Below are 25,806 nucleotides of genomic sequence, written 5' to 3' on the forward strand. Positions count from 1 at the left end.
TCATTAATATACAGTCCTATAAAATAAAATAATAATTATCTTCTGAAATATTTATAACCAATATATATGTTCAAGATCTTTTCTGGAAATTTATTCATTATTTATTGGAAATTTTAAAATTGCATTGCAAAATTAATTCTAATGTAAATTTTTCTTAACTCCTGCAAACTAATAAAGATGCCAAAAAGGGCTGCATCAGGCATTGTTTGAGACAGACAGTCAACTGTTTATTTAGCTGTAGAATGTAGATACTGCTATGAGACACAAACAGTCAACTGTTCACTTAGACTTAGTCACTCACATTAGCCACAAACAGTCAATATATACTTAGAGTTAGTCACTGCTATGGGCAATAAACAGTCAATTGTTCATTAAGACTTAGTTTCTGTTATGAGCAAAAAAACAGTCAATTGTTCACATAGACTTAGTCACTGCTATTAGACAATTGCTCATTTGGACTCAGACACAGTAATGAGACAGACGGTCATTTGTTAAGTTAGACTGGGACACTGCAATAAGACATTGTTCATGTTCATTTAGAATCAGTGAAATAGAAACAACCATGTGCTTGGTTAAAGGATTTGAAAACTAACTTAAAACAATACCAATGACTTTTTTTTCTGATTCCCTGGAATACAATTGAAGAATAGTTAACATACAAAGGCATCAACATGCTCTATCCATTTCTCATAGCAATGTTGTTGACTTTAAAAAGTCAGTCTGTCCTGTAAAATTTATTAAATTTCTATTAATTGATCAAGTCTTCCAATTTTTTTATTTACCCAAGTAAATATTTGATAAAAAATAAGAGCACAACATTGTTGTTATGAATGGCTATATTTTTATGTAAATTTGTACAGAATACTATATGTACTTTTGGCACATTTTAAATATTTATACAACAAAAAGTACAAATAGAAGGACTTTGCTTCTGCATACACTGTCAATATTTAAATTAAACAATATACTAACAGTAACTTTAAATATCTATGTTAAGTCCACAGAAAGGTTGTTCATACAGCAAAGGAGCCTTTTACTCAATTCAGCTGCCGGCATTTTCTGGATAGATCATTTCTTTACATGATTTTATGATAGAAACAGATATTCAGAGTTTAACCTTTCAAGGGATAAACTTTTAAAAAGTGCTAATCAGAAATTAGTTTGTCTCATTAAATGCATTTATCTCCCCTTGGGGACACTTCCTTTCTACAGAATCTCTCTAATCACTTATTTCTTTTTATACATACTTTGATATGGAAAAGATTTCTCCATATTAAGACACTCTCTGCCTGACATTTACTGGCTGTTTTACAGCTTTACACTCAGAATATCAATGTGTTCAAAGTCAGAATCAATGTAGGATTTAAAAGATCACAGTTTTATGATTTCATCTTAAATTTTATGCGTTTCTCACACTACTGACATTTGATTATTCTCTTTTACATGTACTTTCTTTCTTCATTATTGTGGCATATATGTCCAACCTTAAAATTAAGGTTAAAAATGTTATATTCTTGCTCTCATTATCAACAAAACGTTATACTAAATCTGATTTGGACCATGCTAGATAATACTATTTATCAGAACATTATATTCATATAGCTTGAAACTGGCAAAATTTAAATATAAGCAAAAGACCATGAAAGGTCATGTGACTTGAATGTGACTTCTAAGTATGATGCATTAATTCATAACTAGTATGTATAATTTCAAATCAGTATCAAATGCATTATAAAAATGTTTGTATTGTTCCTATAAATTCCTATTTTCATCTAAAATTAGTAAAAAAATTAATAAAAAAATATTAATGATTTATGGTGAACTTTGGTAACTTTTGACATCCATCATTAACTGTAATTACTTAAAAGCCTATCTAGAATCAATAACTGGTATCCCAAGATGTACTTATAGGGACAAGGTTTTTATCAAGGGTAACACATAATTTGAATGGAAACCAGTCCCTAAGGTCATACTCATCATACCATGACCTTTTTCTCATATTAACTATAGCAATAATCATAGTAATACATTTTTCACTTGTCATGTACCACTACACATTTAATCATCATCAAATGTATTTTCAAAGGTAGAAAGTTTTCTACATTTGTAAAATGCCACATAATACTAGTGGAATGTTAGTTCAGTAGTGTCAAAGTGTGTATTTACTGTGCATGTTAATTTTAGACAAAAAATGTAAAAGATAGTTTGCTCAACAATGAAATGAATACATTGAAACAAAATATAGGGAACCACATTTTAATCAAACCCTGACTAAACAAGAAACCTGTCTAATTCAAACCCTGACTAAACCAGAAACCTGTCTAAATCCAACCCTGACTAAACCAGTAACCTGTCTAAATCAGACCCTGACTAAACCAGTAACCTGTCTAAATCAGACCCTGTCTAAACCAGAAACCTGTCAAAATCAGACTCTGACTAAACCAGAAACCTGTCAAAATTAAACCCTGACTGAACCAGAAACCTGTCTAAATCAGACCCTGATTAAACAGAAACCTGTCTAAATGAAACCCTGACTTAACCAGAAACCTGTGTAAATCAAACTCTGACTAAACCAGAAACCTGTCTAAACCAGACTGGCTCCAACATCCCTCTGTGATAACATATTAGACTTTATTTCTATATTAACATATTTTTGACAATTTGTGTATAATTTCAGATTCCAGCTTATATGAAAGGTTATAACTCACTAAATGAAACAATAGCTTTACCACCGTATGATATTATGCCTCCGTTGTTATATGGTCGTGACCCACATGAACCTGGTAGAACATTTTATACAATAACAGGTAAGTTATCTACCTTTTATCCTAGAGTTATCTTTCTTTTTTTAAGTAGTGATATCTTTCATCTATAAATTGTGTTTATTTTTTTCTTTATTAGCACCAGTAATTCATCTTTAAACATTATATTTTTCTTTAGTTTCATCAAAAGATTCACTTTTAGTAAATGAGATTTTGACAAAACTTAGGGTAGTTCAATGTATTTCAATTTACCTATTTGTTAAATACCAATACAGACTAACTTTAATATTGTATTTTTTTTCCAGCTTATTTCAAACATCCCCAATTAGTGTGCAATCCAATAGCAAAACACCATATACAGACAGGGAAAGGGCTTTATATACAAACAGGAATTGACCCAATAATTAGTCATATGTCTATACCATTAGAATCAAAACAACTTGGTCCAATGTGGGTCCAGGGTCCATGTGTACCTAGGATGGGTAAGTTAATATTTTATAAACAATAACAATATTGTATCTATGTGGATAAAATATGTCTAAAACAGCACCTGTGAGTTGTCATTGTGCACAAAGTATAATTTCTGACCATCCTTGTTTTATATTTACTGGTATACAGTCAGGTCCTATTATTTTGTTAATCCAGTCAGTCATTGCATTTCCTTGATGTGAAACAAAATAACCAGCAAGCATTCTGTTATTTAGAGTAAGGAATCATGTATATTCATGCATTTTCATTTTCTAACAGTAAAATGTATAATAAAGTATAATAAACATCATGACATTAATTAGCATGGAATGTAGTTACACAGGTTAATCACAACCTTCAAATAGATGCTTTACAACCCACATATTCTATGAACTTTGTTTTACCTTAATCAATAGCTTTAACAGCACAATGTAATCCTATGTCTAGACAAAGCCTGCATATAATTCTTACTCTTCTTAAAATTTAATTATCAAAAATAAAATAATGACTGGTTTTGGTTGGTGACAGCTTTTTTGTTCCTTAAGAAAATTTAAAATACATTAAGAATGGGAAACATTTATATCCATTAGGACTAGTTGATTGAAGTCAAATTTCTACTGAAAGAAGAAAACCACAAATGCTTTTTTCAGCCATCTGCAAATAAGGACAGTTTAAGACCATCTGTTATAGGTCTCTTACTCAATAAATAGAAACATCCTTTACAATCCACACCAATCTACATTATTTAGTTAAACATGACTACAACCTACTTAAGTACTAATTGAATAAGAATATGCCAAAATATGAAAATGTATTCACTGCGGTGCAGAAAATGAATATTGAAATAGCAGTAGATGAACACCAGGGGTGCCCATTATCTCCTTTGTTGTAAGATAATTATATTGACTTTCTATTGACTTGCTCCTGATAGGCTTTACCTGTATAACATCGTTAGAGAGCCTAGGTAATCAGTCTCTAAAATAACTCATGCAAAAGTACACAAATTGAAGTGATTAGTGTGTAGTTATGATTGACAAAAGTCACTATGCAGAAAATAAATTGATTCAGTTGATACAAGATGACCTGATGTAACTTAGAATAAATTGATTAATATCTCAAGTGATGTCATCAACTGAATATCTGGTTTAAAAAGATATGATTATTTACTGATTTGAAGAAACATGTTGACAATCTCAGATGTTGATTTACTGGGACCTTGCAGCAATTTATCATGTATCATGCACAGACTTAATAAAAAATATATAAAACATTCAACTTGAAGCTCCAGACCACCCTGATATTTGTCTGTAGTTTTCATATAAACATTCAGTTATTAAGTAGTAAGTCTATTGGTTTTCTCATTTCAATTGTTTCACATTTTGTCATATTAGGGCCTTTTATAGGGGACTATATTATATGGGTTATGCTCATTATTGAAGGCCCTACAGTGACCTATAGTTGCTAACTTCTACATTATTTGGTCTCAGGTGGAGAGTTGTCTCATTGGCCATCATACCATATCTCTTTATTTTTATATAAAAAATATTTGCAAAAATTAAATTTCACAACATCTTCTCAGTACCCAATAAAGTTCTTAAATCTATGGTACTTGATTCTTTTAAACAGATGATGCAATGCATGAACTAATTATATAGTACAAAAGCCAACTAAATCTGCATTTGTTGCATGCTAAATTTACTTGAAAATCTTTCATCAAAGAAAGTGTGAAATTCTGATGTAAACTGAAGCATGTTAAAAGTACAAAACACATGATCATAGTGTTAATCAAATTAAAAATCATGGTAATGACACTTTTACATGAAATTAACACTTTAAACTGAAAATTCAACTGTTGCCTTTAGGTAACACTTCATTTTTCTAAGTAAAATTTAATCACCATTAGTCAAACTTTATTAACTAAGATTTACAACTTATTCTGAAATTTAATTAAAGAAGAGCCCATTAGTTTTACAGCAGTCTTGACGATGACAACATAATTCGCAGTTAATCTCCATTTATTCTTGCATACAACAACAAAACTTTAAATAAGTTAATTGCACAAGCCTTTTTTTTTACAGGGAAAGAAAAATATAATACTAATATAAGGGAACTACAAAGCAAAAGTTAATGAGAAAGCAACTCAAAAACAAAAGTTCAGCTTAAATTGTATTCTAAGATTAAATAAATTTAGCTGATTTTATAAAAGTTGAATTAGAATTTGCTTATCCAGGTAAAGATAACAAATTTGGCCTAAAATCATAATAATTATAAAAATCTTGGTCAACACTTGTCATATTCCTCACTATTAACATATGTTTTTCCTTCCTTGTTTACATTCATCCAACACTAAATTGACTTTTCAAAAATTATTAGACCCATAATTAATAACCTTAATGAAAGAAAGTGTGCCTATGATACTTAAATGAATGGCGAGTTGACAAGATACGTCCAATGCCCAACAGCAAATTATATATCGCTACTAAACACTCGACGTCAAATAGACATTGATGAATACCAATATGATGTTAAATCTAATTTACAAACCGATTGGGGTGGTCACTTTACAAAAATTAATTCAAAAGTTTCGTGGAACAAAAGGTTTAATAAATGTGCCCTCAAAACACAAACTTGATGAAAAGAATAGAAAAGTGATATGAATGACTTCTATCAATGTTTTAATAACAGTTATTAGACCTGATAACACCTTAAAACCAATTATCAACATTTCTCACCCAATCAAAAATGGAACGATGTATCAATTACAAACAGTACAGCTGGTTCACCATTACCATTTTTTAAAGTCATCTTTTTCGACGTTGGTCATACTAAGACTTAAATTAATTAGCCTCATCCAATTACGGGGCAAACCATCTGCCCAATGTAATCAGCCGCAATTCAGAAATCATATTCCTCCACATAATTTTTCATTTTCTACAATCGCTGAATGTGAGATGCATAAAGACCTTTATAATGTTATCAAGTGTTCCCAAATCATAAAGATCTTTGAAAAAATTGTCTAAATATTTCATTGTTTTGACAACAATTAGAGAATCATTTATTAATAGAAAGGAAGAAAATGTCAAAATACTTTTTATGAAATGATGTAATAATATCAAATTTCATCACAAATCATTTATCTGTCTTTACACATTAGACAAAGCAGACATCTTCGTTCTGTAAATGTGTTTCCTGTGATGAATTTTTTGTAGACTCCTAGTACTGATCTTACAACATACAGTCTGGTATAATGTTTAAACAAAGTAAAATTATTGATCATTTTAGAGACCTGCTGTTTTCCGTTTCTTTTCTTTTTTACTTTTGAGGGTAAAAAGATTAACAAAGCTATGTAAATAGTTTTGTGGATAATGACTTCAAAAGCAAATACCAAAACGATGTATAAACAATTCCTAGGATGAATTTCAGAAATTAATTTTAATATTTCATGAAGCTAATTATTCGAAAAAACTAATTTAGTATCATGATGACTTTTTTCTAGATCATTAAAACTGGGACCCAGCAGACCACAATAAATCAGTAGATATTTAGAGGTTGAAAATAGCAATATAAAAATCTTTTCATACTCAGCTTTGAATGTGAATAACTTTCGTTGAAATTGGTCCCATGCTAATACAGATTTATATAGAAAAACAGAACCTTGACTATAAATTCAATTCTTGCTTTTTAAATAGGAACTTTAAGATTCTAACACTTGAAGGGGGATTTATCATGATAAGTGCATGTAAATATCTGTCAATATATTTCTTACTTAGTTTCAAAATTAGGCATTAGTAGTGTGTTGCATGGCAAAATTTTTGCCCATAAGGCCATCTCAAGCTGATCATTTTATCCACAGGCAGTTAAAATTTCCTGCACGTCATCCCTGTCCATCAGCATTGAGTGTATCTGATGAAGGTAAATCCAGAAAAGCACTTCCGACATTTACACATGAAATTTTCATTTTTTTGGCAGAACTGAACAATGGGGTTTTGCTGACTAGAGTGAGATTTGCCTACCCAATTTGAACTAGAGTGATATTTGCCTACCCAATTTGAACTAGAGCGATATTTGCCTACCCAGTTTGAACTAAAGAGATATTTTTCTACCCAGTTTGAACTGAGAGAGATATTTGTCTACCCAGTTTGAACTAGAGAGATATTTGTCTACCCCAGTTTGAACTACAGATATTTGCCTACCCAATTTGAACTAGAGAGATATTTGCCTACCCAATTTGAACTAGAGAGATATTTGCCTACCCAATTTGAACTAGAGAGATATTTGCCTACCCAGTTTGAACTAAAGAGATATTTTTCTACCCAGTTTGAACTGAGAGAGATATTTGTCTACCCTGTTTGAACTACAGATATTTGCCTACCCAATTTGAACTAGAGAGATATTTGCCTACCCAGTTTGAACTAGAGAGATATTTGTCTACCCAGTTTGAACTAGACAGATATTTGCCTACCCAGTTTGAACTAGACAGATATTTGTCTACCAAGTTTGAACTAGAGAGATATTTGTCTACCCAGTTTGAATTAGACAGATATTTGTCTACCCAGTTTGAACTAGACATATATTTGCCTACCCAGTTTGAACTAGAGAGATTTGCCTACCCAGTTTGAACTAGAGAGATATTTGCCTCCTAAGATTATCTTTTTTATGTATATTACAATAATGCAGACAGTTGACAGGTGATATAAAAATTTCAAAATAGCAGCACATTTCTATATTAAAAAGGTGCTACACATATTTCAAATTTGTCTTGAAACCGTTTTTCTCCATTTACTTATAATTTAATTTTGGTTGTAACACTTCTTCTGATTGGCTGAAAGTGTTTTGTCTATCAGCTCATAGACATAATTTTGTCATGTAACTGTGACGTCACCAACATTTTTTTCAAAATTTACCCCTAAAAAATGGAATTTAGAATTAAATTATAAGGAATGACTGTAATATTTTTTCTGTCTATTCGAAATAACCTAAAAAATGTGGTGCACACTTTTAAATAACTCGCTACGTGGGTTATTCAGTATGCACCACATTTTTATGTTATTTCTTCATAGACAGAAAAAATATTACAGTCATTCCTTAAGTAAAGATAATCTCCATACATAAGAGACTTATCAAAAACCCATTCTTGACATCTAAAGATTATCTGCACAGTGAGGGACTAATTAGATATAAAACACCTGAGGCTACTAGAAGTCTTGTCCCTCAGTGCCCATTATTTTACAACACTTTCTAGAAGGCATTTGTTATTTCTTCAAGTTTTGATGATTTTATTTATATAAATGCAGCTATTAAAATCCAGATTTCAGCAGTGTAGTGGATTAAAGAATATTCCAATATAAATCTCTAGGTAGATTTTGGACAGTTTATAACTATCAAGGGATGATAATGTCACAAATTCTAATCATGTACTTCTCTCTGAAAGATTTTACCTCAGTCCTTTTAACTGACATTAACCTTTCTTCAGCGACCATAAATGTCTCTGATTGGTAGACTTATTTTGTAAAAATCATAAAGATGATGCTTATTAACCATCAATTATTTGCCGCAATATGAAACTCTATCATAAAATTCAGATTACATGAAAAATCATTAAAAATTTCTCAGATTTCTCATAAAAGCAAGACAATACGAAATCAAATGAGATTTGAACATCATAACTTCCTTAATTTCACCTATTTTTACAGCCACGACACAAAGAAATAAACTTTTCAACATATGAAAAAGTAGACTGTAATCATCATCAGATAAAAGTTTTCATCTATATGTCTTCATCAATAAGTAATAAGCATCTTAATGACAAAGATGAGTCATATAAAGTACAAAGATTTCATTATGATTTCTAAGATTGTTAATTAGATGTGACATTTTAGAGGAATACCATATATATTTAATATAGATGTCTTTAGTCTAACACGGTTAGACATGATATTTCATTGTTAGGCTATATCTAATTTAGACCTAATACAGATCATTTTAGTATCACTTCATTTTAGAACACCTACATATATGAAACGTATAACTTTAATATTGTGGATTATGTCTATATCAAATTTGTAATTTACAGTTTAATAAATACTTGAATAGTAAGTTCCATAATTGACTTCTCATTAGAGAACAAATTGTCTATTATGAAAAATCATATACCAATATATGGAACCCGATAGTACTAATTAAATGAAAAGGAATGAAAAATTATGTTTCTAAAGTTTGTTCTTCAACCAGGAGACAAAATATTTCATGGTACAACTAAAAAGAGTAATAAAACTTTTATTTCCTGTCTCCATTTTGAAACGGTATAACTTTAATATAGAACAAACATCATACTAACGAGTAAAACTCAAATGGTATGAAATAAGTTTTGGCTCCACATATATATCGTTTTTGTTTAATATTTATACACAATGATATATTGCACAGACTCATACTTTTGTTACCATACTTATTAATCAGTCTACAGTGCAAAACATTTTTTATAATTTCTGAAGGAAGTATTAAATTGAGTCTTTAAAGGACAAATCTATGTAGTAAAAAAACTATACAAAAGGTCATTTTAAGCTTAATTTAAGTTACATTTTTGTATAATTCTACATGGAAAATTTATTGTGCATCTTCAAATCTTCAATAGACATTTCCAGTGTTCAGTTTATTATGTTCATATATTGTGCGAGTTCAACCAATCACACATGAGAATTTGTTAACTACAAGCTTTTGAGATAAAATAGACCTGTTCATTTTGTTTATTTTATATTTTCAATTCCTTATTCTCTGTAGAATAATTATCAGGAAAGGCAGAAAAAAATGGCAGAAAATCATAAAATGAAAAATACAGTTTAATCATTTTTAAAAGCTTTCAGCCAAAGGCCATAAATAAATAATTCAAACCCACAAATGACAGAATTACCATATGTTTTCACTCTTGATTCATCCATACGGCCTCAAGTTATGTAAAATCAAAAATTCAAAAAAATAATGTGATCATTTTCAAATCAGTTGAGCTGCTGGCTATGTATATGTAGAATTTAAATAGATCATTTTCACATTTAAAACCTAATCACAGAAGCAATTTTAGAGAATTAATATATTTAGTATTTATGCAGTACTTAAAAAGTCAAACGGATTAAATTATTCTATCATTAAAAAGCCAAAAGCATTTGTAACAGTATAATGTTTAACATATTTATTACAATATGTGTGATATTTTTTCGTTTGAAGTGATTTTTTCAATTATGTTCCCGATGAAATATTACAATACAAGTAGTTTTAGCAATTGTCATTGTAATTAAGGAAAGCTGGAAAAGCTGCCTAGAAGCAATTTTGTTGATAATTTCAATAAATGCATTGTTTTCTATATATAATCTATAGATGTTTAGGGAATTTGTAATATAAAATCTTGTACCTTCCACTACAAGTCATAAATCTTTCTATAAGTATGGAATAAATTGTTTTTACCCATTTGCCTTTGACAACTAATGAATTATTTGACAATGTTTCGAAATAAAAATTTACATTATCTAATGAAAATGTAAGTGATCCATAATTTTTCAATATTTCATAACTAATTTTCTATGCCATCACATTTTTCCCCAAGGACTTGTGTAAAGCCGTTAACATTGGATATTCTGATGTCAATAGAAGCAGTGTAAAGTACATCTTTCCCTTAAAGAAACTTATCCAAACATTGGCTCAATAATTATACTGTATCATCAACAAAAACAATTCACAAAGATTTTTTTCATTCTGTACATTTTCAGTTGTTGTTTTTTTTGTGGGTGGGGATTGTAACTACGTTTAAGATCATTTAACTTGTTGATAATACTCTATTTGTGATGTAAACATTTTTAAGAACAATAACTCATCCTTAATGATCTTAAAAAGAGATTAATGATGTTTTCTCAACACTCTCTAATATGTTTGTTTAAAGGTCTTCTTTTCTTTCTCTCTCTAAAACTATTTTTTATCTTCTTTTTTTTTTTCAGGTACTCACTATTTCTATAACTTATCAAGAAGTTTACCATGTGAGAAAATTTACCCGGTATTCCTAATGTACGACAGTGAGGGCAAACTGGGAGCTTTTGGTTGGTCATTCCAAGGATTTGCCCTAGACAGTAGCCAATCAGATTTGTCTTGGTTTAAACTACGTCCTGAGACATATCAGGTATATATAGTTTTTTCCTAAGATATTTCAAACTGCCTTTAATTTCAGAGTTGATTATATAATATAAAAATATATGTGGTATATGTTATAAAGACAGCAACCCAACAGCAGTGTAAAAAATTGAAATCTACTGAAACTTTGTGTTCAAATTTTTTGGAAAGTTTACTTTGTACATGTTGTAAGTCGCTGATTTTCTGTGCTTTTTGTCAGCAATATTTTATTTTAAGAGCTATCAAATATTCAAAATTCTTTTTTTTTAATTTAGAATACATCTGATAAGTGGTAAGAAAACATGTATCAGTATAAGATTAAAGTATTTTGATACAAACTATTACTTCAGATTAACACAAGAGTGATACAAACTATGACTTCAGATTAACACAAGAGTGATACAAACTATGACTTCAGATTAACACAAGAGTGATACAAACTATGACTTCAGATTAACACAAGAGTGATACAAACTATGACTTCAGATTAACACAAGAGAATATCAGTTATACTCAGTTACTAGCTTTCTATATCTAACAACGTTTTTTTCCTTTTCAGTTTACCTTCGACACAAACAAGTTACCACCGTGTATGTTTAACGAAAATTTCCAAGTTTTTGGAATTCATATTTGGTTAAAAGATCCAAATTCTGATACAATGTTGTGTAAAATTATACAAAGGCCACAGCAAAGACTAACTTCAACAAGAAAGCCAGATAAAATAACTTATAAAACTGGTTACAGAGACAATCATATTATAAACGCTGATAGAAATACTGACAATGTTTCCAGTCGAAACACCTTACATTACACTCTTATTGTTTTAATTATTTTATCTTGCTATCATATTTTACAACTGTGACCATATAAGCCACTTTTTATCGCTGTTTTCTTTGTTAAAAAATTATATTTTTATTGATGACAGAGGGGGAGTAACTCTGAATTGAAAAAAATCATTGTCAGGTTCCATTTAGAGTGATTTCCCCTTACCATTATGAATTCCATTTCTGACAGAGAGAAGAAAACTCAGTTTTCAAGATGTAAAATTTATACTTAATAAACTAGCAAGTATCAAAATGCATTTTTCATTTTCTTAACATAACAAGTCAAAACTGTGAATTTCCCAGTGATTATTCTACTTAACAACCATCACAGTCTCACTGAATGTTTTTAAATATCTTTTAAACTCATTTCAATGGGTTGGTTCTTAAAAGATTTTGGTCCAAAATGTTTTTTAAGTTGTGTGCAATTTTCAAAAAACTTATTCTGGAAAGGGGATATCTTATGAATTGCTTAATCCATTACCTGCTGCAATTTACCAGTAAATTTTACAGAATTTCCCCTATCTGTTGTTTATAAAAATGAAACCTACATTTTCATTATAATTTTTTCTCATTTACTTCATTCATTATATTTTTCAATGCACATACTGTGTGTTTAAATTTGTTGACAGTTTTTAAAGTAACTTTTTCTCATTTTCCATCTGATTATTTCTTATATAATAAGCCACACAAGGAAAAATAATCTCTAATATCTAGAAGTTTGTCACTAAAAGTAAGCTTCTATATTAACCATCCACAAAAACTGAGACATAATCTAACATACTGTTTGAGCTTTAACCTTCATTTCATAAAGATAACATGGTGCTTCTAAATGTATTTTCATAACTGTTGCACATCATTTTCATCCATTCACTGTCAATGTCTGTTTAATTATGTTAAGTTATCTCCCTTTACATGATATCATTTCACAGAGTTATCTCCCTTTACATGATATCATTTCACAGAGTTATCTCCCTTTACATGATACCATTTCAAAGAGTTATCTCCCATAGATCATTGAATTCATAGAAAATATTCAGGGAGATGATCTAACTACTGTACAATTTCTGTTCTGTGTAAAATTTTATCATAGTATGGTGCAACTTTTTTTAACATGTATTTTGTACTCCTCAAGTGCCCTATAATGTTTGTTTGTGCTCACTTTTTATAATTATTAAATGATACATGGTTTCTAATCCTATGCATGATTTTGTTCAAATCATCTTATGTGGTACAAAAGTGTTATTCCCCCATTTCTACATACATGAGCAACTCTGAATAAATGATGTCATTAGTTTATAGCAAAAACATTTGTTATCAATAATGGATTAAAAATTTTTAATCATGCTGTATTTTTTACTGTTGATTCATTATTATTCGTTGAATACCAATTTTCTTTGATTTCGTGGGAACAGGTGAACCACAAATTTAAATGTTCAACAAATTACAAATTTTCTATAGGCTTGTATGCCGACTTTGGAAAAACCACAAAATTAAATATCCACGAAAATGTAAGTTTTCCTCAATCCACGAAAATTGGTACTCACGAAAATAAATGAATCCATATTGTTTTTGTGAATAGACCCCAAAATTGTTTCAAGCTTGTTTGGGTGCTGGGTTTTTTCTAGATCTTTATTCTTTCAAGATTAAAATATTGTTTTGCATATTTATTTAGAGTTCTCCAAAAAACAAAGACTTTCAAGTAATACAACCTAATTGTTATTAATTTGCAATAACCAAAAATGAATGTTCCTGTAAGCTTTTGTGCATAATGGGAAAGGTATAAACCCTCTTTCAAACATGATTGTTCTATGCAGTCAACAAGTGAGGCAAAATTCTTGTATCAAGAGTTTAAGAGTCCCTGATAATGTTTGTTGTCATTTATATCACTCATATACCATAGTTAAGTCCAATGAAAATATCTACATAGAGGACAACAGACATGTAAAAGAAATCAGGTCAAAGTGAATGTTATCATTTTTTTAGGTAGTTTTCTTGATATTTTTAGGACATTAATAATCATTCCTCTCATTAAAGCATAGATTTGTGATACAACATCTCATTAAAATGTCTGTAGTCATCTTTTGTGTGCGATCTTTTATTTGGTGATTTATACATGCCTTAACTTATTGTCCAAAAATCAACAACAGAGAGTGTGAACTATGGTATGTGTAATATTGTGTCCTTGTTTCCCAGTTTTTGCATGCTTATCAACATTTCAGATGAGACAGGACTTCAGAAAATTGAGAATTTTTTTTTCATATTAGAAGAAGAAAATATACATATCATCCTCATCAAATTTACCTGCCAATGTTGTCATACTTTTTAAATGTAAGCTTTTCATATTTCAATTGGCTGGCTACCATTTTGTCCATTAGAGCCAATCAAAATTGTTCAAAGTAAAATCTTAATTTGAAATTGGTAATGTGATGACAGGGGTATTTTTTTCTGAAAAACAGTACATCATTATTCAAATCTGTCTTCTCGAAGCATGCAAATATTGGGACACACATTATATGTTAAAGACTTTTTCGATTCAGATTTTGTGATACAAGTATTAAGTCTAAGACGCCTTTCTCCAAAACTGAAATAGTCTTTGTAAAAATACTCTTTCTGTAGCAATTTGTAGAGTTGTATTTAATAACAGAGTTGAACAAACTTTGAAAGCTTTTTTTTATAATAAAACAGTTGCAACAACAAATCCTTTTAGTAGCTTATAAGATCACAAAGCTTTAAATATGATATCTTTTCAATAAATATAGTTGACATTTCTTGTTTTATATTTTGTTATGTGTGTTGCTCAAGCTTAATAGAGTAAATACACTTCTTGTTTTATATGTGTGCTTGTTGGTGTGTGGTATGGGAATGGTTAATGGTGTGTGATGTGTAATTGTGTACATGGGAGGTGTGTGAATACATAGGTTGAGTGTACAACTTTGTTAATGTATATTTGTTTGAAATTTGTACACAAATTGTGGAAAAAATGTTGTAAATGATAAAAGATTCAAATAAAATTATATCATAAAATCTTAAATATGTTTTCTGGTTATTCTAGCTGCCTTTACAGATTAAAAACATGCATTATTGTTATGCTGCTTATTTCTTACTATTGACATGAATCTGTCCTATTTTCACTTCAAAACCAATTAACTGAATAAACCCCATTTAGACAAGTTCTTTACTTTCAATGCAAATTACAAGAAAACAGTGGGAAAAAATGACTAAATAAAGTGTATAGAACCTACAGTCTGGGACTGAATCACAAACAGTATTTGTCTTACACAAAGACTTTATACACCAGTATGTTTTCTTCACCCAGAGTTTGACTTACTGAAAGTATATGACCTACAGTTGAAGCTTGACTTATAAGCTAAACATGACATATAATCGAAGTTGTACTTGACAGAACTGTACAGAGACACAACCAAGAGACCTCATCCTACCAGGCTAAGTACACCAAAAGAAACAGCAAATTAACATTATATCTCAATAACAACTGTAAAACAAAATAACCATTTTTAGCCATCTCCTGACTTTTAAGTAATCATTTTGAGACTGATCTCAAACATTTTACAAGTTCCAGTCATTTTTGTTGGTACATCTTGTGCAATGCATAGAGACTATGAAAGCTTATTACACAACATCAATTTACAATAAACGTTTCAGTATATATACCTACTGATATCATGGCGTGGGTGAACATTAAAATGGACGTCCACAAGGCACATTTAATAGTATAATATGTCAAAAGACTTAGGAGAGTAGGTAAGACTGACCAATATTGTTGGGTCAAAAGACTTAGGAGAGTAGGTAAGACTGACCAATATTGTTGGGTCAAAAGACTTAGGAGGGTAGGTAAGACTGACCAATATTGTTGGGTCAAAAGACTTAGGAGAGTAGGTAAGACTGACCAATATTGTTGGTGCAAAAGACTTAGGAGAGTAGGTAAGACTGACCAATATTGTTGGGTCAAAAGACTTAGGAGAGTAGGTAAGACTGACCAATATTGTTGGGTCAAAAGACTTAGGAGGGTAGGTAAGACTGACCAATATTGTTGGGTCAAAAGACTTAGGAGGGTAGGTAAGACTGACCAATATTGTTGGGTCAAAAGACTTAGGAGAGTAGGTAAGACTGACCAATATTGTTGGTGCAGAAAGTTACCAGGTTTACACACCAAATCTTATTATCAAAGGTCTCAAAATCTATCTGACATTTCAGGCAAATTTTTGAGCGGTCAGATAGGCTTTTGCAATGCATCTGACCAAGTCTGACAGAAATTATCACAAAACTGCAAATGAGTATATTATTGTCTGTTTGATTAGATATTCTTAGAGGGCTGTCTGTGAATTTCAATGTGTCTAGATTAAGTTTTCCTTACTGTATGAAGATTAAGTATTCTGATATTTTTCCTTTTCCTTCAATTTATGAACTTCCTTTAACAGTAGTACTGTTAATATGAAATAAATATTTATAGATTTTCTATGGCTTTTCAAATGAGAGGATGTTTTGCAGCTACAATCTCATTGAAAGGTGACAGCCCTGAGATTAGACGTAGCCAGAAACATCTTCAAGTTTGGACCATTGATAATCTGTTTATCATTGTTTTCCTAGGCAACATCAATGACATACGCTAATGACGTCAAACATTCTCTCTCTACAATACTGAGAAAAACCTATATCACTAAAGTAGCATGATATGAAAAATCATAACAAAACAAGAAAGAAAACAAAATTGTAGAAAATAGCGATAAATACAGTTACAAGGAAAAGCTAATGAGATATCTGACAAACAGAACATCAACTGACAATGAAAATGACTATATATTGTATGCTATTTTGTAGGTGTGCATACTTTTTAGCCATATGTAAAAGGCACTGATAAAGATGTGATATAAGTAATTTCTAACTATGGTACATATCTTTATCAACCCTGAATGCTGTTAATTTATTTTCATCTTTGTTATAATCAAAAGTTAAGTTCTAACATGGTTTTATCCTTTATAATCCTAATTTGACTGATTTTTTTTTCTCTCTCACACAGAATCTAGGTTATGCATTGGACACATCTTCATTTGTCTATTACATAATCTATTTAAATTCACAAAACCATTATTTTCCATTAAACTGACAAAATATAAATTCACTGTCAATAACAATTGAATAATTCATTTCTTTCTATACATAAAATGTACTTTATTTCCACAACAAACAGTCTCTCATACATATTTGATATATATATTAAAAATATTTTCTCATTTAAAAGACAAATCATTTCTAAATTTTCCCTACAAAGTAATTTTACTAAATCTCTATGGAGATAACTCCATTAAGTTGTAGAAAAATGTCTTTGTACAAAAATATAAACGTTATTTCTGTTCCCTATAGTCTATTCAATATAAATTCTTCATATTTACACTTTCTGTATAAAACATATTAACTCTGTTTAACTCTCCCTTTTATATAAAAAAAAAAGATTTATTCCATAGACAAATAAATAGACCAGGCCATTGAAACTAAATACTGTGTTTCAAAATACAATTAGTTTTTTTCTTTTTAAGGTACATTTTCAGGGGAAATTTACCATATACCATGTATACTAAATTTTGTTTTACATTTCTCTTACAGGTATTACTGGAAGAATCAAGTTTTGATTGAATCTGAAATATATTTGGTGATAATCTAATGGCCAGGGGGAAAAAACTATAAAAATTACATGTCATCATCATTTGCATTTGATTTATTTGTTTAAATGTAGGACCTTTTACAGTACCACAGGAAAATTACTGGCTGTTATGCATTAATTATAATAAATAAACTGCATAATAGTAACTGATATCTATCCATAAAATAATCAGGAGTTATTCAACATAAAAATACTACTACACTTAAATGTGACATTTTTTTGTTCCATACAGGTGAGAGTCACCTATGGTTGACGTGAGCTAAAAAGATGTTTTAGTTCACCTAAAAAAAAACCAGCCAGACTTTTCTAAAAATAGGTTAGTTAGTGTGTAACACCTATGTTTTAATAGAACATGAACCAATAGATTTAATTTCAGAATAAACCCCGAAAGTGATCTTGCTTTTTCACTTAAAATAGGTTAGTTTTTATCAAAACCAGATACTGTTAGTGTCAAACAGTGTCCTACCTTTTGTCTTGTTAAACTGTTATATAACTTGAGCTGTGGGACTTCTGTGCCCTTTGGAGGGGTCCACTTTGGCTGTGTCTTCTTTACTTTGGCTGTAAAGATATATATGAATATTTCGTACCCTCATCTAGTGACAAGGGAATTCTGAAAATATATCCCTACTTAAATATAATGTTAGTAACACTGTATGCATGCAGACACAACATGAGGATACACAATTACACTTCATAGAAATAAACTTGCACATGTTTTGCTCAAATTCATTCTGTTGTTAAGGAGTTGGAAGTCAACTGTTAAATTTTACAAACAAACAAACAACTGAATAGACCAACAGAGAGATTTGATGTTTACAACATGCCTCCAACTGCCGCAACATTAACCTGAAAAACAACGAACAGACAAAAAAGAGATAACAAAACACTATACACAAAACTCAAGATTAACATGAACTTCACCAAAAACTGGAGGTGAACTCAGGTGTTCCTGATGGGTAAACAGTTTCTGCTCCAGTAATGGCTACCATCATGTTACTCATTGCAAGTAAAACTTCAGTCATGTCACAATAACAGAAAAGAGGACAGGATTGATGCTACATCCATGGTAATCTGTGACAGATATTATAAACAAGAGTGCACACCTGAAATGTCTCGCCTGATTTACTGACCATTGATTTTATGTTGAAAGTCTTAAAGATAAAGGTTTTACTAAAAGCATAACAGATATCTTAACATTTTTAAAGATCTATGACAATGAGGTCAAGGTCAGATAAATGGTGTCAGACAGACATATACACCTTACAATTTTTTATACACCAAATATAGTTGACCTATTGTGTATGCTAATTGAAAAGACCAAAACACAAAAACTTAACATTGACCAATGAACCATGAAAATGAGGTCAAGGTCAGATTATACCTGCCAGACAGACAGGTGCACCTTATAATTATTCCATAAACTAAATATAGCTGACCTATTGCTATTAGTATTTGAAAGACAGACCAAAACACAAAAAAAAATAACATTGACCATTGAACCATAAAAATGAGGTCAAGGTCAGATGATACTTGCCAGACAGACATGTACACCTTACAATTATTCCATACACCAAATATAGTTGACCTATTGCTTATAGTACTTGAAAAACGGACAAAAACACAAAAACTTAACATTGACCAATGAACCATGAAAATGAGGTCAAGGTTAGATGATACCTGCCAGACAGACAAGTACACCTTACAATCATTCCATACACCAAATATAATTGACCTATTGCTTATAGTACTTGAAAAACACACCAAAACACAAACAAACAAAAAAACTTAACATTGACCAATGAACCATGAAAATGAGGTCAAGGTCAGATGAAACCTGCCAGACTGACATGTACCCATTAAAATCATCCATACACCAAATGTAGTTGACCTAATGCGTATAGTATTTGAGAAACTGACCTAGTCACGTAACTTTAACCTTGATCACTGATCCATGAAATGAGGTCGAGGTCAGGTGAACTCTGTCTGATGGACATATAGACGTTGCAAGGAACCCATATACCAAATATAGTTATCTTATTACTCATAATAAGTGAGAAATTGACATGACAAAAAAACTCAATTTTTTTTTCAAGCAGTCACTGAACCATGAAAATGAGGTTAAGGACAATGGACTTATGATTGACGGACACTTTGTAACATAAGGTATCTGCATACAAGATATGAAGCATCCAGGTCTTCTACCTTTGAAATATAAAGCTTTATACAAATAGTTTACGCCGCCGCTGCCGGCTTGTAATACAAAAGTCGCAGCCAAGACAAAAACATCAACTTAATCATGATGGCCTCCATAAAACTTTCAAATCAATGGCTTCAACCTTAGTAATTGGAACCCTTAGTTTCATAGCTTTGATCTAAAAGCAGCAACCTTCTAACAAGGAAATCATGATAGAAAACGCAAGCTTCAGAATATTGGATCAACTAGGAGATATATACTCCATATGCAGGAGCTCTTGGATCAACTTATGAAAGTTATAGTAGGAAACCATTCATTGGTAAGAACTTTGTAGTGCTTCCACAGGACAGTAACTCAAGGACTGGCAGTCAAGTTTATTTGTCTGCACAAAATCAGTGGTCATGCAGGTGTTTGTAAATCCTTTTAAATGTTTCTTTCAAATTGAAGATGAACAAATTAAATTGAGGATTTTACATTCATAACCTGTTGTAAATCAGGACAAACAAGTGTATATGCTGACCTATTGATGTCCAAGTATGATGTTTTGCTTTCTCATTGGTATGCAAAAATCAAAGGGGTTAAGAAGATACCAAAGAATGCACTCAAAAACCATAAGTTGGTGAAAAACAGACAAAATAATGGTCAAAACTAAAAAGTTAAAACAACAGTTCTCAAGACAGTACACAGAAAACTGAAGATTTCATCTCAAGCAACATGAACCCCACCAAAAAACTGGGAGTAAACTCAGGTGTCCCAGAAAAGTAAGCTGTTCCTGCTTTACTAGTATAAAATTGAGAATGGAAATGGGGAATGTGTCAAAGAGACAACAACCCGACCAAAGAGCAGAAAATAGCCCAAGGCCACCAATGGGTCTTCAACACAGCGAGAAAATCCTAGTATGTCTTGAACTAGCAGGATATCATCAGTATACATTACAAGGGATGACAATTTTTTGTTGAATCAATACTTGAGTACTTGGTTCAAATACTGGGAAGTGCTTGATTACTCAGATAATATTGGTAATAAAAGTTTGAAGTGTCAAGTTTCTTTGCTATTGTGTTGTTGCTTTTAATACCGTCAAATCATGTAAAAATTAAATGTGTGCAATATAAAAGACATTTCATTACTTAAGCACTCAAAGGAGTTACAAAGCACTGGTGAACTGACAATTACTATATAAACATCATCAATAGGTCCAGACAGCCAATAATGTTGCGGTATTTCTACTGTAGTTTTAATGTGCCAATAATCGTTCTTTCCATGTTAAGCAGAAAACTTTTTAAAAAATAATTAATTTGAGTATCAAGTTTGAAATTGCACTTGAGAACTGATTGCCATCACTATTCATTATTGTTCCTATTTGTATCTTTAGTTGAATTTTGCTGCAATTCTATATAAATCTATACCTCTCCATTGTAACTTACTAGCCATCATAGATTTCTGTCTATATAAATCTATACCTCTCCATTGTAACTTACTAGCCATCATAGATTTCTGTAATATCTGTACTGTAGTAACTGATTTAAATAATCCAAAAGTCAACTGAAATTCACTTATTACTTTCAGTCCACGTAATGCCATTCAATGGTACAAACTTTGTTATTCTGAAATATAAATTAATAAAGCATGCTTTACTTTTATTTAAGTTATCGTCCCTTATATTTCTAAATGTTCTCATGAAATGCTTTGACATATATATCCATATTAACTCTTATATTTGTGATTCAGTAGGTCTCAAATATTTACGTGCTTAATATTAATTTAAGAGTTCCAAAATTGTGGTTTACCTCTTAGACTTTTTATGCTAACATCGGTGCATTACATTTAGTACTTCAGTAAGACAGACAGATAAAATGTGACATGGCTAAACTAGTGTTGGTGGTACTTAACTGAACTCTTTGGTTTTTTCTTCTTCTTTGCATTAGAATATTTTCTGTGAAAGTTAGATTTTTCATGCACCAAAATGAATTACAATAATCAGAAACACTATCAGACTATCATGATAATAATTTTAACCATGCTCTTTTATAGCTGGCTATGTGGCGTAAGTTTTGTTCATTGTTGAAGACCGTAGGGTGACCTATAATTGCTAAGATCTACGGCATTTGGTCTCTAGATGATAGTTATCTCATTGGCAATCATATCTTATCTTCTTATTTCATATCAGTAAGTAACTCGCATAGGAATATTACAAAGCACATCTCTGACACAGCTAACATGAAGAGAAATTAACATGATGGTGATGTTTTTTACATTTATCATGAATATAAAATGTATAAACAACAAAAAATATTTCATTCTGTAATTGGTGATAGAAAGCTTTGACTTATTACTTATCAATTTTCAAGATTGGCTGCAGAAGTTAACCAATTGTGACCTTGATAAACCATTAACTCAGAATCATGCAGCACATGTATAAATAAAGTGAAATGAAAGAGCAATGTTTATTTGTTTATTTTTTTTATATTTTCCACACATTCTCATTGGTAAATTAAACTTTGCCATAACAGTTCTTAAATGATTTGGTCTATTAAAATTTTTCTTTCAGAATTGGTTAATCCTACATGTATCTTCCTTCCATGTTTGTTTACTTATTCTCCCATCTTTGCACTTGTGCTGTGTGATGTCCAATTTCTAAGGACGTGTCATGGTTAAGGTCACTGCATACAGATAAGATGTCAGCGAGTTTGAGTACAGGAAGACAATAATACATACCTGCCAACCTCTGAAACCTTCAATGAGGGAGATCTCCCTCTCAGCTTTGACAGCTGAGGGGGGATTTTGTGCGAACGACATTTTCAAGGCGGTAAATATATGACCAGTAATGTACAATATATACAAGTACAAAATGCCAATAAGAGTTAATAAATATATACTTTATTTCTTTAATTCAGTGTTGTAATCTATACAAGCTGTTTTTGCCTTTTTCAGTAAATACCTCTGATTTTGGACAAAACTACAAAATAAGTTTCAGCCATAACTAACATTACTAAGTTGACTGTCAAATTTATTGTTTGGTTTCAAGCAGAAAAACCCCATTGATTTTTTTTTTTTTTTTTTTAGCCTCCACTGCCTTATTGTGAGTCTCACACTTAGCATGCTTTTTAACATCGTACAGACCACAAAAAGCTACTGAAAAGTTGACTGAACATAATGTGCAAAATGAAGATTCATTGCTGAGAGAACTTGATCGTGAAAATCTTATATCCAATCTTCTTATATTGCAGTTATATTTCTTCTTTTTTACACTGTTGCTTGGTCCAGACAAATACCTCTTTCTTGTTGGAGTTTACATGGCAGAAATGATTTCTTATAAATCAAACATTAAAGTTTTCAAATGATTGTTGACTGTTTGTTTATTTCTATTGACAGTAATGAAAAATCCCTAGATATACAAACATGGGTCATTCCAGGTTAAAATATCCGAATGCGGGAGATTCTATATTCAGAGCAGACCGATGAGATGAGATTTCTGGAATTTAGTTGTTTGTGCAAGATACTCCCTCTCAAAACCGGAGGGTTGGCATGTATGATAATACAATAGGAGCACATTTCTAAAGAGTTTGATATTATAGGGTGTTTTGTTTTCAAAAGAATATAGTTTTATAGTAAAACATATAAAACATATTCTTTTTTGTTTTTTTTAAATTTAAAGGATCAAATGACTTTAAATTTGAAGTGTGTGTTGTCTCTTAGAAGTCAATTACTGGTAACCAGTTAAAAGTTTGTTAGTGAAGAGATAACAAGTAAAACTGTGAGCTACTGCTCACTGATGATACCCCCGCCGTAATATTTCGGTAAACAAGAAGTTGTTTCTGAAAACGCATCACACGGTATAGCTGACTTATATAAACCCTGAAACCAAATTTCAGAAATCCTTGTCAAGTAGTTCCTGAGAAAAATGTGACGAAAATTTTCAACTTGGCTATCATGTGTAAAATAATACAAGTGTTCGGTTAACAGGAAGTTGTTGAGTGATGAATCTGAAAACGCATCACACGGTGTAACTTACTTATATAAACCCTGAAACCAAATTTCAGAAATCCTTGTCAAGTAGTTCCTGAGAAAAATGCGACGAAAAATATTCATGGGACGGACGGATGGACTGACGGACTGACGGATGGACTGACAGGACAGACAGAGGTAAAACAGTATACCCCCCCCCTTCTTTAAAGCGGGGATATAATTATCTTTCTAATCCAGTAGTTTATAAGTCACAACATGTACATGCTGCAGATTGGGGCTCTGTGCAATAGAAAATATACTGCTTTAGTTATTTATTTCTACAGTAGATCGCTTACATGTTTGTACTTTCAAATACCAATATTGCAGGTTTTAAGCATACTGGTGTTACCTTTAAAGAAATCATACGTGTAAAAAAATCGAGAAATCGTCTGCTAAACAGCAACTTTAAAACTGTCACCAATATTACAAACATAATTCAAAATATAGCAGACCACTGAAATTGTAAATATTGAACCCCAAAGTTCTTACCTTTCATACCAGTCGTAGCTGTCTGTGTGTAAATAGATCACAAACGGAGCTTATATACCGGCAACGAAGCTGCCGAAACGTGATGAAATAGCGGAAGTCGAGTAGACAAACCTAATTGACGCGCCCCTAATTCTATATCAGTTCAACTCGTTCTATGTAGAGAGCAAATGGCTATTTTGAACAGTTTGAATATAAGAATCATTCAATTTTTACTAATAAAGGCATCAACTAAACCAAACACATTTTTTTAATCTATAAAGCATGAAAATATGGACAGATTAGAACCGGAAGCAGCATGTAGGAACCACTTATGTGCAGTATAGTGTTCATTCTAGAGCGGTGCAGGATGACACTGTTGCTGGTATATAGAACTTCTTGTAACGATATTTATTTGAAATTATCTTTTATGTAAATATTCGTGAATAAAGATAATTTTGAATAATTCAAATCCATTGTTAATAAGATTTTCATAACAACAATTTTGCTGGTGTCTCGAAATTTATTAATATCAGAGACATATAATATGTCTCTGTTAATATATGTATACAAAATACAAAAAAAGGCTTTACTGATTTAAAGTCGGACATGTTTATAAAAAAAGATATTGACAAACGTGCCCCTAGAAGTTTAACCTCATCCTAACATTTAATAACATTGTCTTTTATTTTGAAAGATATTTTTTGCATGGGTTTTAGTTATTACTGCTATTGCCTGAAATGTGTTTGGATTTGCTTTCATTTGTTTAAAGGACTGTAAACTGTCATTTCCTTGAAATAAGTTTTTTCTACATATTTGTATATTTATAAAGAGAGCTGCCTTTAGTGAAATATGAGACGTCGTTTATAGAGGTATTAAATAAAAATTTTGACCTAGAATTGAATCATGCCGAAACCCCTTTATAAATTTGTTACAAGATACTCAGAGATGAACCAATCTTAACACAATTTTTCTGTTTGATTGATCTGATAAAATCAAAGATTTTTAGTTAAAATCTAGTTAAGATCATTTGTGTCTGGTTTATCTTGAAGATGTAGACACTTAAAGTGTGTAAAAAGGTTGTAATATTCTTAACTCTGCGATTCTTTCAGCTTTTATTTTTGTTCTGCATGCATCCCAGGATCTTACATATTCATGCACCTCAGTCATTTTATACGAAATTTTTTCGTAAACGTGTCAGTTTCTGTGAGTTCTAGGTAACTCGGCCTCAAAAGCATCATCCGCCCAACACTC

At 31.0% G+C, this 25,806-nt stretch overlaps 2 protein-coding genes across 3 annotated transcripts in view; one reads left to right on the forward strand and one right to left on the reverse strand.

Annotated features, from left to right (window-relative positions):
• Positions 1 to 15,239, forward strand: part of LOC127704892 (uncharacterized) — a 94,054-nt gene extending 78,815 nt beyond the window's left edge. The window contains exons 4-7 of the mRNA XM_052209127.1: positions 2,678 to 2,807; positions 3,068 to 3,244; positions 11,216 to 11,394; positions 11,944 to 15,239. Coding sequence (XP_052065087.1) covers positions 2,678 to 2,807; positions 3,068 to 3,244; positions 11,216 to 11,394; positions 11,944 to 12,246 — 789 coding nt within the window. The 3' untranslated portion in view covers positions 12,247 to 15,239. The remainder of the gene's footprint in view (positions 1 to 2,677; positions 2,808 to 3,067; positions 3,245 to 11,215; positions 11,395 to 11,943) is intronic.
• The window catches only part of LOC127704886 (cysteine--tRNA ligase, cytoplasmic-like), a 223,621-nt gene extending 198,933 nt beyond the window's left edge, over positions 1 to 24,688 (reverse strand). Inside the window, exons 1-3 of one of the 2 annotated variants that reach the window (XM_052209120.1) lie at positions 24,577 to 24,688; positions 21,561 to 21,686; positions 18,355 to 18,446 (exon numbers count right to left, since the gene is read on the reverse strand). In XM_052209120.1, the coding sequence (XP_052065080.1) occupies positions 18,355 to 18,446; positions 21,561 to 21,663 (195 nt within the window). In that variant the 5' untranslated portion in view covers positions 21,664 to 21,686; positions 24,577 to 24,688. Of the gene's footprint in view, positions 1 to 18,354; positions 18,447 to 21,506; positions 21,687 to 24,576 lie in introns of both variants that reach the window. The other variant, XM_052209119.1, reaches the window with a different exon arrangement.
• Positions 24,689 to 25,806: the final 1,118 nt, after the last annotated feature.

The sequence above is a fragment of the Mytilus californianus genome, unplaced genomic scaffold, assembly GCF_021869535.1.
Source record: "Mytilus californianus isolate M0D057914Y unplaced genomic scaffold, xbMytCali1.0.p SCAF_6, whole genome shotgun sequence".
In the NCBI taxonomy this organism is placed as follows: domain Eukaryota; kingdom Metazoa; phylum Mollusca; class Bivalvia; order Mytilida; family Mytilidae; genus Mytilus; species Mytilus californianus.